The 19,082-nt window shown below is 40.9% G+C and overlaps 1 protein-coding gene across 1 annotated transcript in view; it reads right to left on the bottom strand.

Moving 5' to 3' along the window:
• Positions 1-5,623: 5,623 nt before the first annotated feature.
• Positions 5,624-19,082, bottom strand: part of gltpd2 (glycolipid transfer protein domain containing 2) — a 17,822-nt gene continuing 4,363 nt past the window's right edge. Inside the window, exons 2-4 of the mRNA XM_062984081.1 lie at positions 17,759-17,847; positions 9,632-9,843; positions 5,624-6,486 (exon numbers count right to left, since the gene is read on the bottom strand). Of these exons, the coding sequence (XP_062840151.1) occupies positions 5,940-6,486; positions 9,632-9,843; positions 17,759-17,847 (848 nt within the window). The 3' untranslated portion in view covers positions 5,624-5,939. The remainder of the gene's footprint in view (positions 6,487-9,631; positions 9,844-17,758; positions 17,848-19,082) is intronic.

Here is a 19,082-nt window from a genome sequence, read left to right on the forward strand (position 1 = left end):
CGCAGGCTCCGAGCTGGCCTCGAACTCATGACCTCTTGGTCAGAGTGATTGGTCTCAGCTGGCTGCAGCTGGCTGCTCACCAGCTTGCGCCACAGCCTGAGCTGTGGGTGGGGGCCAGGTAAATGACCTTGGAGGGCCGCATCCGGCCCCCGGGCCATAGTTTGGGGACCCCTGCAGTAGAGTCTCGCTTATCAAAGACTCGATTATCCAACGTTCTGGATTATCCAACACATTTTTGTAGTCAATGTTTTCAATAAATCATGATGTTTTGGTGCTAAATTCGTAAATACAGTAATTACTACATAGCATTACTGCGTATTGAACTACTTTTTCTGTCAAATTTGTTGTCTAACGTGATGTTTTGGTGCTTAATTTGTGAATTCATAACCTAATTTGATGTTTAATAGGCTTTTCCTTAATCTCTCCTTATTATCCAACATATTTGTTTATCCAACGTTCTGCCTGCCCGTTTATGTTGGATAAGTGAGACTCTACTGTATTATTATTATGTTTAATCTCTCCTTATTATCCAACATATTCACTTATCCAACATGTGAGACTCTACTGTATATATATTTCAATTTATAATTTTGTTATTTTTGAGTTGTTCCATAAGTACACTACACCTGATGATGTTTATTGTTATTGTTTATACAGTAGAGTCTCACTTATCCAACATTCTGGATTATCCAACGCATTTTTGTAGTCAATGTTTCCAATATATCATGATATTTTGGTGCTAAATTCGTAAATACAGTTATTACTACATAGCATTACTGCGTATTGAACTACTTTTTCTGTCAAATTTGTTGTCTAACATGATGTTTTGGTGCTTCATTTGTAAAATCATAACCTAATTTGAGGTTTAATAGGCTTTTCCTTAATCTCTCCTTATTATCCAACATATTTGTTTATCCAACGTTCTGCCTGCCCGTTTATGTTGGATAAGTGAGACTCTACTGTATTTGGGTTGTTCTGTAAGTATATTTTATTGTTCATGATTTGATCTGTTTGTTATGTTTTTCACATGTATGTTTGGCATTGGATTTTGCCATTATTATATGTTGTAAACCAATTTGAGTCGTCGCCCCCCCCCCCCCAGGGGTGAGAAAAGCGGTATATAAATGCAGTAAACAAACAAATAAATAAATAGTAAGCAACCTGAATCCCTACCTCACTCCAATTCTTTTAGAGAATGCTTAGCACTTTGTCCTTTTGCGCTCCCAAATGGCATTACAATACATATCTTTGCACTTTGCCTAGACCCCCCCCCCCAAATTTTATTAACTTCATTACTAAACGGTGGTCCTTTTACGTTGTCATTTTATATTCTAAATGTTTTTTACTGTTATTATATTGTACTAATTTAGTTTTAATGCATTTTATTTGGTTGAATATGTTGTTTTTACATGTACAGTAGAGTCTCACTTATCCAAGCTAAACGGGCCGGCAGAATGTTGGATAAGCAAATATCTTGGATAATAAGGAAGGATTAAGGAAAAGCCTATTAAACATCAAAATAGGTTATGATTTTACAAATTAAGCTCCAAAAACTTCATGTTATACAACAAATTTGTATAACATTAGTCTCCTGTTTTTAACACTGTATCCTGCTTGTTGATTTTAATGATTGTTTTTATTGATGTTGATGTTTTTTACTGGGATAATTGTTTTATTGCTTTGTTACTGTTTTGTTTGTTTTATCGGGCCTGGCCCCATGTAAGCCGCCCCGAGTCCCTTCGGGGAGATGGGGCGGGGTATAAAAATAAAGTTATTATTATTATTATTATTATTATTATTATTATTATTATTATTACTAAATTTGGCAGAAAAAGTAGTTCAATATGCAGTAATGCTATGTTGTAATTATTGTATTTACGAATTTAGCACCAAAATATCATGATATATTGAAAACATTGACTACAAAAATGGCTTGGATTATCCAGAGGCTTGGATAAGCGAGGCTTGGATAAGTGAGACTCTACTGTATTTTATTTTGCACATTATTTATTCTTTGGGCTTGGCCCCATGTTAGCCGCCCTGAGTTCCTGCAGGCAGATGGAGGCAGGATAGAAAAATACAGTTATTATTGTTGTTATTATTATTATTATTATTATTATTATTATTATTATACAGGATCAGGGTCCACAGATTAGAGAGCTCATTGGCCAAAACTAACGCAATGAATGTCAAAAAGTTTAGAAAAGCATAACCTTTTAGAGATCATAGCCTTTTAGAAAATGGTATTCATAACCTGATGTATGTATTTTGTCCTGTTTTGGTGTGTTTACCTGGGCCTGGCCCCATATTAGCCGCCCCGAGTCCCTTCGGGGAGATGGAGGCGGGGTACAAAAATTGTTGTTGTTGTTGTTGTTTTAGAGAGGAGCCAAAAACCCGTTTGAGTAGAATCTTCCCAAGTGGTATATAACCAAATGTAATTATAATTATTTAATTATAATTAAACCCTAATACTAATAATACAATATAATAATATTAATTATATATTATATTTTACATGTAATATTACTAATAATATTACAATATATTGATATAGTACAATATAGTAATTGTATTACCAGTATTGTACTATGCTAATATAATATTGTATGTACATTTAATTTGTAAGCCACTCTGAGTCCCCTTCGGGGTGAGAAGGGCAGCATATAAATGTAGCAAATAAATAAATAATAAATAAATAAATTATACAAGGCACTTGGCTTCAGTTGGTAGACTGAATAACCTGTTGTCTCTTATCTGTTAGGAAAATGGAGATCACGCCAGTGTGTAAAGGTAGCCGTGCTTCAGAAGTGTTTTTCAGTACCCATAAATACATCTACTCTCCCATAAAATAACTTGTTTTATGTTTCTTTATACTCAAGAGACAAAATAAAGTAGACTTTGGTAAAAATAGCATATTTGGTTTACTCACAACCTTCATGTGTTCGGTATAACACAGGGGCACAACTTATCAGTCAGTTACATATATGTTTGAGATAGTTTCTGTGTGCCATCCGGTCACAACATCTCTCTTAGAATAAACAACAGGCAAGTGTTTGCAAGCCTGCTATCTGAGCAGGCCCAAAGTTTCACAAAGTCTGCGCTCTGTGGTCTGCAGCCCCGCCCACAACTTCTCAGGAAAAACATAGAGCAAGGAAAGGAAGCTGCATATCAGAACATACATACATGAAGTATGCAACGAGATTATAAACACGTTACTAGAGGAGGGATCAGCCTCAAAAAGCCCCAATCGGGATAGCGGGGAGAGAGGTCTATCCTCCCTAAAACTTTGAAAATTCACCCAAAATTAGTGGATAAGTGAAACTGAAGGGACTATAAGTCAGTAAATTGTAAACCTTTAGCAAAGGACCCGTGCCCCTTCTGTGCCCCTCCCTTCTTGTGAGCTGGTGCTCTTCTCTAGAAGGTTCTGAGCAGAGAAGCCAGCTTGGAGTAAACACTTGTGCCCAAAGAGGTGTGGAAGGCGAGGAAGACCATCAGAAATTGGTCAAGTTTAGATAAGCCAAGATATATATTATTTGTTAACTGTGACATGCTTTGCAGTGGCCATTTGCATGGTACAGACCTTTGTCTGTACCATGCTATTCTGCCTTCTCATAGCTATGATGAAAATAAACTTTGCTTTTCGTACTCTCACGGGACTGGGTTTTTTGCCGGATTTGCCTCCTGAGCCAGAACCCTTTTAATAAATTGTCTTACATAAATGTTATGGAATTTGGTGGGCTAGTTTCACCCCGATAGCTTTAAAAATAAAGGAGATGGGACCTACATTCTCTGCTTTGAACTGGATTAAATGAGTCTACACTGCCATCTAATCCACTTCAAAGCAGATGATCTGCATTTGTGTGGCAGTGCAAAAGGGGCCTGGGGAGGAAGTCGGGTGATTGTAGGTCATGTGTCTGTAACTTGTCCTGGGAGAAAGGCGGATGGAAACAAGGTAAACAAAGCCATAAATGATGGAGGCACCTGGAAGGGTGAGAATGGCAGGTCAGTGACCGGCAGAGGGAGGCACGGAGTCGGTATAGAGAAAGCCAGACAGAACTCCAGAGCGTTTGACCCAACACGGCTCCTGTCTTCAGAAATAAATAGGGAACCAGGCCGCAGGAAGTCCGCAGAGCCGGTCCAACAATGAGGCAAATTAAGCGGTCGCTTCGGGTGCAAAACATACGGGGGCGCAGTTGAGACTGCATTTTCTGTTGATTTGTTGTAAAACATGATGTTTTGGTGCTTAATTTGTAAAATCATAACCTAATTTGATGTTTAATAGGTTTTCCTTAATCCCTCCTTATTATCCAAGATATTTGCTTATCCAACGCTTTTATTTTTCAGTGATTGGTTTGGCGGGGGGGGGGGGAGGGGGGCTCCAAAATTCTGTTCGCCTACACTTGAAAATTACCTAGGGCCGGCTCTGGAAGTCCGTTATTTCTCGTGCAGGACAGGAACGAACCAATTGTGCTGGACAACTGCAGGTGCATCTCCGCTGTGGAATTAATGCAGTTGGAACCGCCATGCAATGCAATACAAGGAATGGCCATGTTGCACTCTTTGGCAAGGAAGGCTCAAGACCTCGCAAGAGTATAACTCTGCAGGATGTCACAGCATTGGGACATGGCAATTAAAGTAGTGCCATTCATTCTAGAGCAGGCCTGGGCCAACTTCGGCCCTCCCTCCAGGTGTTTTGGACTGCAACTCCCATTCCTAACAGCTGGTAGGGCAATTTTTTCTCCTCCCTCCCATCCCTTCTTCTTCCCTTCTCCTTCCCTTCTTCTTTTCCTTCCCTTCTTCTCCTTTCCTTCTCTTCTCCATGGATGGCATTAAACTGAAGGAGATGATGACATGTGTATGCAGATGATTCCTTGATTGACTTAAATGTCCAGTTCCAAGAGGAAAGGCACAGGCCAACTTCGGCCCTCCCTCCAAATGTTTTGGTCTTCAACTCCCACAATTCCTAACTGCCAGTAGGACAATTCCTTCTCCTTCCCTTCTCCTTCCCTTCCCTTCTTCTTCTCCTGTTTCCCTTCCTCTCTTCCATTCTCCTTCTCCTTCCTCCCCTTTTCCTTCTCTTCCCTTCTCTTTCTTCTGCTCCCTCCCTTCTCCTTCTCTTTCTCCATCATATTATTATTATTATTATTATTATTATTATTATTATTATTATTATTGTCATTCTAGAGCAGGCACTGGCCAACTTCAGCCCTCCCTCCAGGTGTTTTGGACTGCAACTCCCATTCCTAACAGCTGATAAATGCCAATCAAGGGATCATCTGCATCATCCCCTTCAGTTTTGCTCCCTCCACAGAAAAGATAGAAGGGAAGGAGGAGAAGGAGAAGGAGTTGCTGAAGGAGCCTCAGGTGGCGTAGTGGATTAAAGCCTCGTGACTTGAAGGTTGGGCTGCTGACCTGAAGGCTGCCAGGTCGAATCCCACCCGGGGAGAGCGCGGATGAGCTCCCTCTGTCAGCTCCAGCTCCATGCGGGGACATGAGAGAAGCCTCCCACAAGGATGGTAAAACATCAAACAAAAAAACCAACATCCGGGCGTCTTCTGGGCAACGTCCTTGCAGACAGCCAATTCTCTTACTCCAAAAGGTTGCTCCTGACACACACACACAAAAAAACCAGCTGCTGGGAATTGTGGGAGTTGGAGTCCAAAACACCTGGAGGGAGGGCCGAAGTTGGCCCATGCCTTTGTCTTCTTGGAACTAAACATTTAGTCCATCAAGGGATCATCTGCACACCCACGTCATCATCTCCTTCAGTTTTACGCCTTCCACGGAGAAGGGCAGGAGAAGGAATTGTCTCAACGACTATTAGGAATTGTGGGAGTTGAAGTCCAAAACACCTGGAGGGAGGGCCGAAGTTGGCCCCGAGTGTGGCTATCCCTCCCTCTTGTAAGACTGCAACTCGGAGGGTTCCCACGTGCCTGCCTTCAGGGCAGGTCCAGCATCCCTCGTCCGGCGTAGACCACCTGGGTGGCGTTGTAGACGCGGGCGATGCTGCGGACGGTGTGGCGGAGGACCCCCCGGGCCTGGCGCGGCCCCTCGTTGGCGCAGATGTTGCTCAGGAGCTCCTGGCGGGAGGGCATGGCCAGGAAGGCCAGGGAGGCCGCCTGCCGCACCCACCAGCTGTGGAAAGGGGCCAGGGCCGCCTGGTAGGCCTCCGCGCACATCTGGGAGGCCTCCCGGGACCCCTCCCCGCCCTCCCCGCCCCCCAGCTTGTGCAGGAAGAGCTCCAGCCACTTCAGGGCCCGGTGGAGCCGCAGCAGCGTCCGGCAGCCGGAGGGCAAGCGGGCAGCGGGCCGCGGCTGGGACCGGCCAAAGTCCACCAGGCCCCGGCCCAGCTCGTAGGCCACCATGGCCTGCACGGAGCGGTAGTGCGACCCGTGCCGGCCCGCCCGGTGCTGCTCCAGGACCGAGATCTTGCTCCACGTCTCCCGGGAAATCAGGCCAAAGGCCGTGCCCAGAGAGTCCATGAACCTGCCAAGAAGGAAGGAAGGGATGGGGATGGAGAAGACAATAATGATAATGATAATAATAATAATAATAATAATAATGACGTGGATTGACTACAAAAAGGCCTTTGACTCACTCCCACACACCTGGATCATCAAGTGCCTGGACGCCATCGGGATTAGTAAAAACGTTGGCACCTTCATTGAAAACATGATGGAGCACTGGAAAACTGAACTGTTTGTTGTAAACGAAAGCTATGGACTTGTCAACATCAGGAGAGGAATTTTCCAGGGAGATTCACTGTCCCCTCCGCTTTTCATTATTGCCATGATCCCTCTGTCAACAATCTTACAAAAAACAAATCTCGGCTATCAAACATCTAAGAAATCTCACAAAATTTCACATTTGATGTACATGGATGACCTGAAGCTATATGGGAAAACGGAAACTGAAATTCAGTCTCTGACTAACACTGTCCGAATTTTTAGCACTGATATCAGCATGGAGTTTGGTTTGGACAAATGTTCGACAGTGGCATTGAAGAAGGGAAAAATCATTGAAAGTGAGGGCATAAATATGCCCAATGGCCAAACAATAAGGTGTCACCAGCCAGAGGCCTATAAATATCTGGGCATATTACAGCTGGACAACATCAAGCATGAACATGTGAAAACTGGTCAGCAAAGAATACACACAAAGGGTCAGAAAAATTCTCCAAAGCAAGCTCAATGGAGGCAACACCATCAAGGCCATAAACACCTGGGCCATACCTGTCATAAGATATACTGCTGGCATCATAAACTGGACACAGATGGAACTGGACAATTTGGACAGAAAAACAAGAAAACTCATGACCATTCATCATTCACTGCACCCTCACAGTGATGTTGACCGGCTGTATCTGCCTAGAAGATCAGGGGGCAGAGGACTCCTACAAGTAAAACAAGCAGTCAAAGAAGAAGAACATGCCCTGGCAGAATATGTAAAGCAAAGTGAAGAACCTGCTTTGATTGAAGTCAAAAATCAGAAACTTCTCAAAGCACAGCAGACAAAGAGTCAGTACAAGAAAACCGCACTACAAACTAGAGCTGACAGCTGGCACAACAAAACACTGCATGGAAAGTTCCTTGACAAAATTGAAGGAAAAGCTGATAAGGAGAAGACCTGGCTCTGGCTCACGAATGGGACCCTGAAGAAGGAGACAGAAGGCCTGATCCTTGCAGCCCAGGAGCAAGACATCAGAACAAATGCAATTCAGGCCAAGATTGAAAAATCAGCTGATGACCCAAAATGCAGACTGTGCAAGGAAACCGATGAAACCATGGATCATATCCTCAGCTGCTGTAAGAAAATCACACAGACAGACTACAAACAGAGGCACAACTATGTGGCCCAAATGATTCTTTGGAACCTATGCCTCAAGTACCACCTCCCAGCAGCAAAGAACTGGTGGGATCACAAACCTGCAAAAGTATTGGAAAATGAGCACGCAAAGATACTGTGGGACTTCCGAATCCAGACTGACAAAGTTCTGGAACACAACACACCAGACATCACAGTTGTGGAAAAGAAAAAGGTTTGGATCATTGATGTTGCCATCCCAGGTGACAGTCGCATTGACGAAAAACAACAGGAAAAACTCAGCCGCTCTCAGGACCTCAACATTGAACTGCAAAGACTCTGGCAGAAACCAGTGCAGGTGGTCCCGGTGGTGATGGGCACACTGGGTGCCGTGCCAAAAGATCTCAGCCGGCATTTGGAAACAGTAGACATTGACAAAATCACGATCTGCCAACTGCAAAAGGCCACCCGACTGGAATCTGCGCGCATCATCCGAAAATACATCACACAGTCCTAGACACTTGGGAAGTGTTCGACTTGTGATTTTGTGAAACGAAATCCAGCATATCTATCTTGTTTGCTGTGTCATAATATAATAATAATAATGATGATGATGATGATGTAATGGAAACGGAGAAGGAGAAAGAGAAGAGAAGAAGGGAGGGAAGAGGAAGAAGGGAAGGAGAAGGGGGAGGAAAGTAGAAGGAGAAGGGAAGGAGAAAATAATAATAATACAATAATAATGAGATGGAGAAGGAGAAAGAAAGAGTGTAGGAGAAGAGAAAGGAAAGGAAGGGAAGGGAAGGAGGAGTAGAAGGGAAGAAGAAGGAAAGAAGAAGGAGAAGACGAGAAGGAGAACAAGATCAGAAGAAGAAGGGAAGGAGAATAAAAAGGGAAGGAGAAGGAGAAGAAAAGAAGGAAAGGAGAAGAAGGGAAGAAAAGGAGGGAGAAAAAGTAGGGGAAGGAAGAGGGAAGAGAAGGAGAAGGAAAGAGAAGAAGAAGGGAAGGGAAAGGGAAGGAAAAGAAGAGAAGACGGGAAGGAGAAGGGAAGGAAAAGAAGAAGAGAAGGGGAAGAATGGAAGAGAAGAAAAGGAGGAGATGGGAAGGGAATGAGAAGAAAAAGGGAAGAGAATGAGAACAAGAAGGAAAGGATAAGAGAAGGAAAGAAGGAGGAGAAGAAGGCAGGAGAAGGAGAAGAAAAGAAGAAGGGAAGGAGAAGGGAAGAAAAAGTGAAGAGGAGGAGAAGGGAAAGGGAAGGAGAAAGCGAAGGCAAGCATGAAGCCCACGGACTCGGGACAAGCCACGGTCCAGCAAGTGGTCAATAGCCAGGAAGCCCACCAGGGCCACTCTCTCTGCTGGGGACTGGACACCCTGCAGGCTTTGGCCATCTCGGCCTCCTCCAGTTGACCACAGTCTGCCTGGACTCCAGATGGAGGGAAGTCCTAGTCCCAAGCTTTTCTGCTTGGCCTGGAAGGCCTAGCAGGAAAGTGACCAGGGAAGGTCCACCCAACTGGACAATGGACCAACTTTGTCCCTCCAGGTGTTTTGGACTCCAACTCCCACAATTCCTAACTACCGGCTGTTAGGAATTGTGGGAGTTGGAGTCCAAAACACCTGGAGGGACAAAGTTGGCCCATGCCTTGGTCCTCTTGGAACCGGACACTTACGTGGATCAAGGGATCATCTGCATACCCATGTCACCATCCCCTTCAGTTTCATGCCTGATCTGCCTGGACACTAGACTCCTTTGGATCACATTGGCCTTTTAAGCTGCAGCATGACATGCCTGGAGGGCGTTTGGGAGGGGAGAGGTGCCTTCGCGACTTACTTGATGAGCTCCTTCCATCCCTGGAGGTATTCCTGGAGGAGGACCTCTCCGTCCGGCGTGAGGCTGGCCAGGAAGGCGCTCTGCATGTCCTGGATGCGGAACCCGGAGCCCTGCAGGGATGGGGTGCAGACGGGCGGTGCGGACGGAGCCTCGTGCGCTTCTTGGGGAGCATCGTGCGCCTTTGTGGGGGTGGGAACAGGTGGCAGCAGCAGCTGTGGGCAGAGGAGAAACAAAAAGGGCTGGGCTGTGGTGCAGCTGGTTAGTAACCCGATGTAATAAATCTACTGACCAAAAGGTCATGAGTTCGAAGCCAGCCCTGGTCAGATTGAGTTCCCAACCATTAATAGCCTAGCTCACTGTTGACCTAAGCAGCTCGAAAGATAGTTGCATCTCTCAAGTAGGAAATGTAGGTATCGCTTTATGTGGGGAGGCTAATTTAACGAATTTATGGCACCATAAAAACATCCAGCAGCATGTGGAAAGGAATGAGGAAGTACTCCATCAAGAACAATAAAACTCTGTCCTTGTCTTTGGCTGTTTTCAATCTGGAACCTTTGGCTATTAATGGTTAGTACTCCTTGCCAGGCAGGATCCTCAAAGTATTGCGGTCTAGGTTCTATATAGGTTCCTTAATCCAGTGGCTCTCAACTTTCCTAATGCCGGGACCCCTTAATATAAGTTCCTCATGTGCTAGTGACGCCCAACCATAAAATTATTTTTGTTGCTACTTCATCACTGTCATTTTGCAACTGTTATGAATCGTCATGTAAATATCTGATATGCAGGATGTATTTTCATTCACTGGGCCAAATTTGGCACAAATACCCGATATGCCCAAATTTGAATCCTGGTGGGGTTGCATTGGGGGGGGGGGGGATTGACTTTGTCATTTGGGAGTTGGAATTTGTGGAGAAGAGAGACGTCGGAATGTTTATTTAATTTATATCATTATATTATAACTGCTGCCACCAATTGTAAAGATGTTTATAATGTGGCCACCAGATGTAAAGGGGATTATCCATGCTTGCCACCACTATGGGAAGATGTAGCCACTAGCTACTTAGAGAGGAGACCTTTTAAATTTTGTTTTTCTTCTTTCTTCTTGTTTGTTTTTGATGGCAATATATATATGACAGAAGCTGCGATGTTTAAAAGAACAATAACACGTTTATTCTGGCACAAAGCTTAATGGTTACAGTAACTTTCTCTTTAGAGGCATTTTGGTTAACAGTTGCAAAGCTAGAATGAGGTGTTTCAAACTCTTAAAATGTCACTTCTTTCTTTACTACTCTAAACTGCAGTCACCCTATGAATTATAATCACAGATTATCTGTTCCTCATCAGGAGACAGACTACCTTAAAATAAGTCACCAAACTTATTTTAAATTGACTCAAAAATAAGCATCTGAGTCTCTCTGATCCCTTCAACTGAGGGTCAGTCTTCACTGTACCTTGTCAGGGCACAGACTACCTTAAAACAAGTCACCAAACTTATTTTAAATTGACTCAAAAATAAGCATTTGAGTTTCCTGATGCCTTCAACTGAGGGTCAATCTTCACTGTACCTCATCAGGGCACAGACAACCTTAAAATAAGTCACCAAACTTATTTTAAATTGACTCAAAAATAAGCATCTGAGTCTCTCTGATCCCTTCAACTGAGGGTCAGTCTTCGCTGTACCTCATCAGGGCACAGACTACCTTAAAATAAGTCACCAAACATATTTTAAATTGACTCAAAAATAAGCATTTGAGTCTCCCTGATCCCTTCAACTGAGGGTCAGTCTTCACTGTACCTCATCAGGACACAGACAACCTTAAAATAAGTCACCAAACTTATTTTAAATTGACTCAAAAATAAGCATCTGAGTCTCTCTGATCCCTTCAACTGAGGGTCAGTCTTCACTGTACCTTGTCAGGGCACAGACTACCTTAAAACAAGTCACCAAACTTATGTTAAATTGACTCAAAAATAAGCATTTGAGTTTCCTGATGCCTTCAACTGAGGGTCAATCTTCACTGTACCTCATCAGGGCACAGACAACCTTAAAATAAGTCACCAAACTTATTTTAAATTGACTCAAAAATAAGCATCTGAGTCTCTCTGATCCCTTCAACTGAGGGTCAGTCTTCGCTGTACCTCATCAGGGCACAGACTACCTTAAAATAAGTCACCAAACATATTTTAAATTGACTCAAAAATAAGCATTTGAGTCTCCCTGATCCCTTCAACTGAGGGTCAGTCTTCGCTGTACCTCATCAGGGCACAGACTACCTTAAAATAAGTCACCAAACATATTTTAAATTGACTCAAAAATAAGCATTTGAGTCTCCCTGATCCCTTCAACTGAGGGTCAGTCTTCACTGTACCTCATCAGGACACAGACAACCTTAAAATAAGTCACCAAACTTATTTTAAATTGACTCAAAAATAAGCATCTGAGTCTCTCTGATCCCTTCAACTGAGGGTCAGTCTTCACTGTACCTTGTCAGGGCACAGACTACCTTAAAATAAGTCACCAAACTTATTTTAAATTGACTCAAAAATAAGCATTTGAGTCTCCCTGATCCCTTCAACTGAGGGTCAGTCTTCCCTGTACCTCATCAGGGCACAGACAACCTTAAAATAAGTCACCAAACATATTTTAAATTGACTCAAAAATAAGCATTTGAGTCTCCCTGATCCCTTCAACTGAGGGTCAGTCTTCCCTGTACCTCATCAGGGCACAGACAACCTTAAAATAAGTCACCAAACTTATTTTAAATTGACTCAAAAATAAGCATTTGAGTCTCCCTGATCCCTTCAACTGAGGGTCAGTCTTCCCTGTACCTCATCAGGGCACAGACAACCTTAAAATAAGTCACCAAACCTATTTTAAATTGACTCAAAAATAAGCATTTGAGTCTCCCTGATCCCTTCAACTGAGGGTCAGTCTTCCCTGTACCTCATCAGGGCACAGACTACCTTATAATAAGTCACCAAACTTATTTTAAATTGACTCAAAAATAAGCATTTGAGTCTCCCTGATCCCTTCAACTGAGGGTCAGTCTTCCCTGTACCTCATCAGGGCACAGACAACCTTAAAATAAGTCACCAAACTTATTTTAAATTGACTCAAAAATAAGCATTTGAGTCTCCCTGATCCCTTCAACTGAGGGTCAGTCTTCACTGTACCTTGTCAGGGCACAGACTACCTTAAAATAAGTCACCAAACTTATTTTAAATTGACTCAAAAATAAGCATTTGAGTCTCCCTGATCCCTTCAACTGAGGGTCAGTCTTCACTGTACCTTGTCAGGGCACAGACTACCTTAAAATAAGTCACCAAACTTATTTTAAATTGACTCAAAAATAAGCATTTGAGTCTCCCTGATCCCTTCAACTGAGGGTCAGTCTTCCCTGTACCTCATCAGGGCACAGACAACCTTAAAATAAGTCACCAAACTTATTTTAAATTGACTCAAAAATAAGCATTTGAGTTTCCTGATGCCTTCAACTGAGGGTCAATCTTCACTGTACCTCATCAGGGCACAGACAACCTTAAAATAAGTCACCAAACTTATTTTAAATTGACTCAAAAATAAGCATTTGAGTCTCCCTGATCCCTTCAACTGAGGGTCAGTCTTCCCTGTACCTCATCAGGGCACAGACTAACTGCTTCTTTTTCAAACCTGCACTTCTCCACCAAAACGGCAGTTGGCTCCGCTCACTTCTCCATGGCAACCAACTCATGAGTGCAGAGTAGCTGAAATATTGACTCTTTTAAAACACAATTAAACATGACATCTGTAAACTAAAAAATTCACACTTCATTACAGAATTGTTATTGTGGTTCAGCCTGATGATGAAGAAAAGGGATTTGGGGATGTCCCTGGGAATGTGGACGTTTCTGAAATGCAGTTCGAACAGCAGTCTGTCCCTGGGAATGTTGATGTTTCTGAAGTGCAGGTGGATTCGGAAAGTGTTGATAGCTTAGAAAGACAGAGGTCTGTGGATGCCTCTGAGTCTAGCAGAGATGCTACCAAAGTTTGTGAAAGGATGACCTTTCACTTGAATCTGAGAATTGTCAACAGAATGCAGATGGGAGCGAAGAGGATGAGTTTGTGTTAGATAGGGATTCCAGGCTGAAATTAAAAACAGAGGTCTGTGAGAATCGAAGGCAAGCGTGGGGCGAGAGCTCAAAGGAACATGTTTTTCAGTTGCAAGGAGGGTTTAAAGTAGATGTTTGGGGTAGAGATTTTAGTCAGAGCAACCTCGCTTTTGGAGAAGCAACTCTTGCTTTGTTCAAGCCTTGAATCTGTGTTTGGATTACTTTTGAAGCTCATGTATTCATGTTACCTTGGATTTATTGTGCTATTTCTCGATTTTATTTATTTATTTATAGCATTTATATTCCGCCCTTCTTTCTCACCCCGAAGGGGACTCAGGGCGGATCACATTACGCACATAGGCAAACATTCAATGCCTTTTAACATAGAACAAAGACAAACAAACATAGGCTCCGAGCGGCCTCGAACTCATGACCTCCTGGTCAGAGTGATTCATTGCAGTTAATTGCAGCTGGCTTGCTCTCCCGCCTGTGCCACAGCCTGGGCTAATGGATTTTGGACTAATATCTACGGAATTCTTGAACTGTGTTTAAGGATTGCACTTGCAATTGGTTTTTACTTATTTCTCTGCTTTTTAATAAGGTTTGCTATCTTTCTTCAATAAACTGAAAAGACCCAAGCCTGCTGTGGTGGAGTTTGTGTGTTAGATCCACGTGAACCAACGCTGAGGTGCGACAGTTGCTGGGATTTATAGTTCACGTACAACCAAAGAGCATTCCACCAACAATGGAACTGAACCAAATTCGGCAGACAGAACTCCCACGACCAACAGAAAATACTGGAAGGGTTTGGTGGGCACTAACCTTGAGTTTGGGAGTTGTGGTTTACTTACATCCAGAGAGCACCGTGGACTCAAACAATGACAGATCAAACTTGGCACCAATACTCACTATGCCCAAAGATGAACACGGGTGTAGTTTGGGGAAAATAGACCTTGACATTTGGGAGATGTAGTTACTGGGACTTATAGTTCACCTACAATCAAAGAGCATCCTGAACCCCAGTTCCCACCTATTTCAAGTGAATTAGGATTGTTGTTGTTGTTGTTGTTGTTGTTGTGTGCCTTCAAGTCATTTCAGACTTTGGGCGAGCCTAAGTCTAAAATGTATTTATTTATTATTTATTTATTTACTGCATTTATTTACTACATTTGTATCACACCCTTCTCACCCCAAAGGGGACTCAGAGTGGCTTACAAATTATATGTACATACAATATATTTTATTATTAGCATAGCACAATATTAGCATTATATATTACTATGTTGAACTATACCACTATACTGTAATATTATTAGTAATATTATATGTAATATAGAATATATAATTGATATTATTATATGGTATTATTATTAGTGTTATATTGTATTACATTATAATATTATTATCAATATTATATGTACATACAATATATTATATTATTAGCATAGCACAATATTAGCATTATATATTACTATATTGAACTATACCACTATACTGTAATATTATTAGTAATATTATATGTAACATAGAATATATAATTAATATTATTATATGGTATTATTATTAGTGTTATATTGTATTACATTATAATATTATTATCAATATTATATGTACATACAATATATTATATTATTAGCATAGCACAATATTAGCATTATATATTACTATATTGAACTATACCACTATACTGTAATATTATTAGTAATATTATATGTAATATAGAATATATAATTAATATTATTATATGGTATTATTAGTGTTATATTGTATTACATTATAATATTATTATCAATATTATATGTACATACAATATATTTTATTATTAGCATAGCACAATATTAGCATTATATATTACTATATTGAACTATACCACTATACTGTAATATTATTAGTAATATTATATGTAATATAGAATATATAATTAATATTATTATATGGTATTATTATTAGTGTTATATTGTACTACATTATAATATTATCAATATTATATGTACATACAATATATTATATTATTAGCATAGCACAATATTAGCATTATATATTACTATATTGAACTATACCACTATACTGTAATATTATTAGTAATATTATATGTAATATAGAATATATAATTGATATTATTATATGGTATTATTAGTGTTATATTGTATTACATTATAATATTATTATCAATATTATATGTACATACAATATATTTTATTATTAGCATAGCACAATATTAGCATTATATATTACTATATTGAACTATACCACTATACTGTAATATTATTAGTAATATTATATGTAATATAGAATATATAATTAATATTATTATATGGTATTATTATTAGTGTTATATTGTACTACATTATAATATTATTATCAATATTATATGTACATACAATATATTATATTATTAGCATAGCACAATATTAGCATTATATATTACTATATTGAACTATACCACTATACTGTAATATTATTAGTAATATTATATGTAATATAGAATATATAATTGATATTATTATATGGTATTATTATTAGTGTTATATTGCATTACATTATAATATTATTAATATTATATGTATATACAATATATTATATTATAAAACTGAGGTCGGGGGCCGGGTCAATGACCTCGGAGGGCCGCATCTGGCCCCCGGGCCTTAGTTTGGGGACCCCTGAGTATTCTGAATTCCACCAGCGATGGAACTGAACCAAAATTGGCACAGAACTCCCATGACCTACAGAAAATACTGGAAGGGTTTGGTGAGCCTTGACCTTGAGTTTGGGAGTTGTAGTTCACCTACATCCATAGAGCACCGTTGGACTCAAACAATGACAGATCAAACTTGGCACCAATATTCACTATGCCCAAATGTGAACACGGGTGTAGTTTGGGGAAAATAGACCTTGACATTTGGGAGTTGAATTTCCCGCCCCGCTCCCCCGCCCATCTGATCGTTGATAGGCTAGAAGGTTGAACGAGGCGGGCTTTCGTTTCCCGCCTTGCTCTGTTGGCCCAATAGGAAGCTGCTTTTTGTCTCTACCCGGGCCAATCAGGAAGGGGAAGGCGGGAGTTATTGGAACAATGAAGTGACAGGGCAGGAAAGATCGGATTAATTCCTGTCCGGCCGATTTCTAAAGGGATTAATGACAGCAATCAAGGGTTCCTGTCACGTATACAGATTTCAGATATGCCTTGGGGTGTCAGGGGGGGAAGTGGTGATGGGTGGTGATGAGCCATAATTGACAGGCTCTGCAGGGCGCCTTCCTGAGGTGTCCTGGAATTTCCTTAGGATGAGATATGACAATGTTTGCCTTGGGGGCGAATCACCTTTAGGTCAACACTCCGAAATTCGGTGACTCAAGCCTTATATTGTCCATGCAATTTGAATTAGATTGGGTTAAGCTGTGGCAGATTATCCTTTTGTTTTTGGGAAGGGAAGCCTGGGTCATAGGATCTGGGGTTCAGGTTGGGGTCAAAATATTTCCTATTTGATTTCATGATTTGACAATTATATGAAATAAAATGAAAAATAAAATAAAGTTGGAATATAAACCCTGCTGGGAAAAATACATATTTTCCGGGGATCCTAAAGAGTACAAATACATATAGGCAGATAGATAGATTTCATGGAAATAAGGGAGAATCCATAAAAGTGAGTTACATTGCATAAAGGGGAATCATGAATGATATAAACAATTGAAAACATTTGATAAGAACGAAGTTCATAACATCTGGGGAACCCAATATGGAAAGTCATAGAAGTGGAGTTTTAGCAGCATGATTTTACAATTCATGAAGTTGTTATCTCTTGCCTCAGAATGCAGGGATAATCCACAGTAAACTCCAGTAAAAAGTCTCAATCACCTTCTACTATAAATATATGGAATATAGAACATAAAGTCTTGACTTTTGAACTATCTTTTACAAAGTCCTGGGGGGGGGGGGGAGGGTGGTCACCTCGATCACAGTAGTTGCTGGGACTTATAGTTCACCTACAATCAAAGAGCCCCTTGGACCCCAGTTCCCACCTAGACGTTCCCGTCTCTTACCTTCTCCGGTCCCTCTTTGTGGGCGGGGGTCCCTCCGAACCAGCGGCAGGGCCGGCCCCCCGAGAGGCAGGCGGAGAGCGGGGGATCTGCTGGGGGGCAAAGGGGGGGAAAGAAGGTCAGAAACCCTCCCCAAAAACATGCAACAGCCCGCATATTTCTATCTGTGACCTATTAAGGAGAGATTGCTTTGGGAGCAGCCTGTCTTGGCTTTCCTCTGCGGCTGAGAGAGTGTGACCCGCCCCAGGCTTCCATGGCTGAGCTGGGAAATGCATAGAGTTATTTCTTTTTTTTTTTAATATATATTTTTATTGGTTTATATAATAGTTAAGTAACAACGAAAGAGTGAGAACAATGATTTTTGACAGAAAAGTGAAGAAGAAAAAAGAAGAGAAGAAGAAAGAGAAAAAAGAATATATATATATATATATATATATATATATATATATATATATATATACACACACACACACACACACTAGCTGTGCCCGGCCACGCGTTGCTGTGGCAAAGTGGTGGTGGTATTGGTTAAAAATTGTTGTGTAATTTTTATTTGACATTATTTGTATTTTTTAATTAATTTTATTGTAAGTTATCTTTTTATTTATTATATTTTATTATTTTCTTGTATTACTTTTAGTTATTTTCTGTTATTATAGTATTTTATTGTATTAATTTTTTAGTGTTTTTTATTATTTTTTATTGGGTTGCTAGGAGACCAAGTTGGAGGAGCTTAGCCTTCTAACTGGCAGCAATTGGAAAAAAGCCATTATTCCTCTCTCTCTAATTAGGACTTTATTTTTCTTTTCTTTTTGTTGTATCAACCTAGAGGCATGGATGATGGGTTGTGTTGTCAAATTTTGAGGTTGGGGGGGCCTGTAGTTTTGTTGTTTTGTGGGTCGCCATGATGCCATCACTCTTTTATAGATATAGATAATATGTAAAAAAAGAAAAAAAGGGATATAATAAAAATGATAAAAGTGACTTCCATCTTTGCGTTTCCCAATCTATATAAACGAAAGAGGGTGATACAAAAAAACCCCCAATATTGAATCAGCCTCTTTATCTGTAATAATGGGGAGAGACCCTAAAAAAAGAGAGATATTGTCCTTTATTATTGGCTTAGTCATTGATTCTTTGCTTTACAAAAAAACTTACGAAGAAAGGTGGCATAGAGTTATTTCTGAGAGGTAGGGGTGCATCTACACCCGGCATGGGCAAACTTCGGCCCTCCAGGCGTTTTGGTGATGACGTGGGTATGTGTCAGAGTATTTGCAGCGCAGCAGTCGTTGGATGGAAGCAGTGGAGCGCAGAACGAAGAGACACT

Source organism: Anolis carolinensis, chromosome 6, assembly GCF_035594765.1.
Source record: "Anolis carolinensis isolate JA03-04 chromosome 6, rAnoCar3.1.pri, whole genome shotgun sequence".
Taxonomy (NCBI): Eukaryota; Metazoa; Chordata; class Lepidosauria; order Squamata; family Dactyloidae; genus Anolis; species Anolis carolinensis.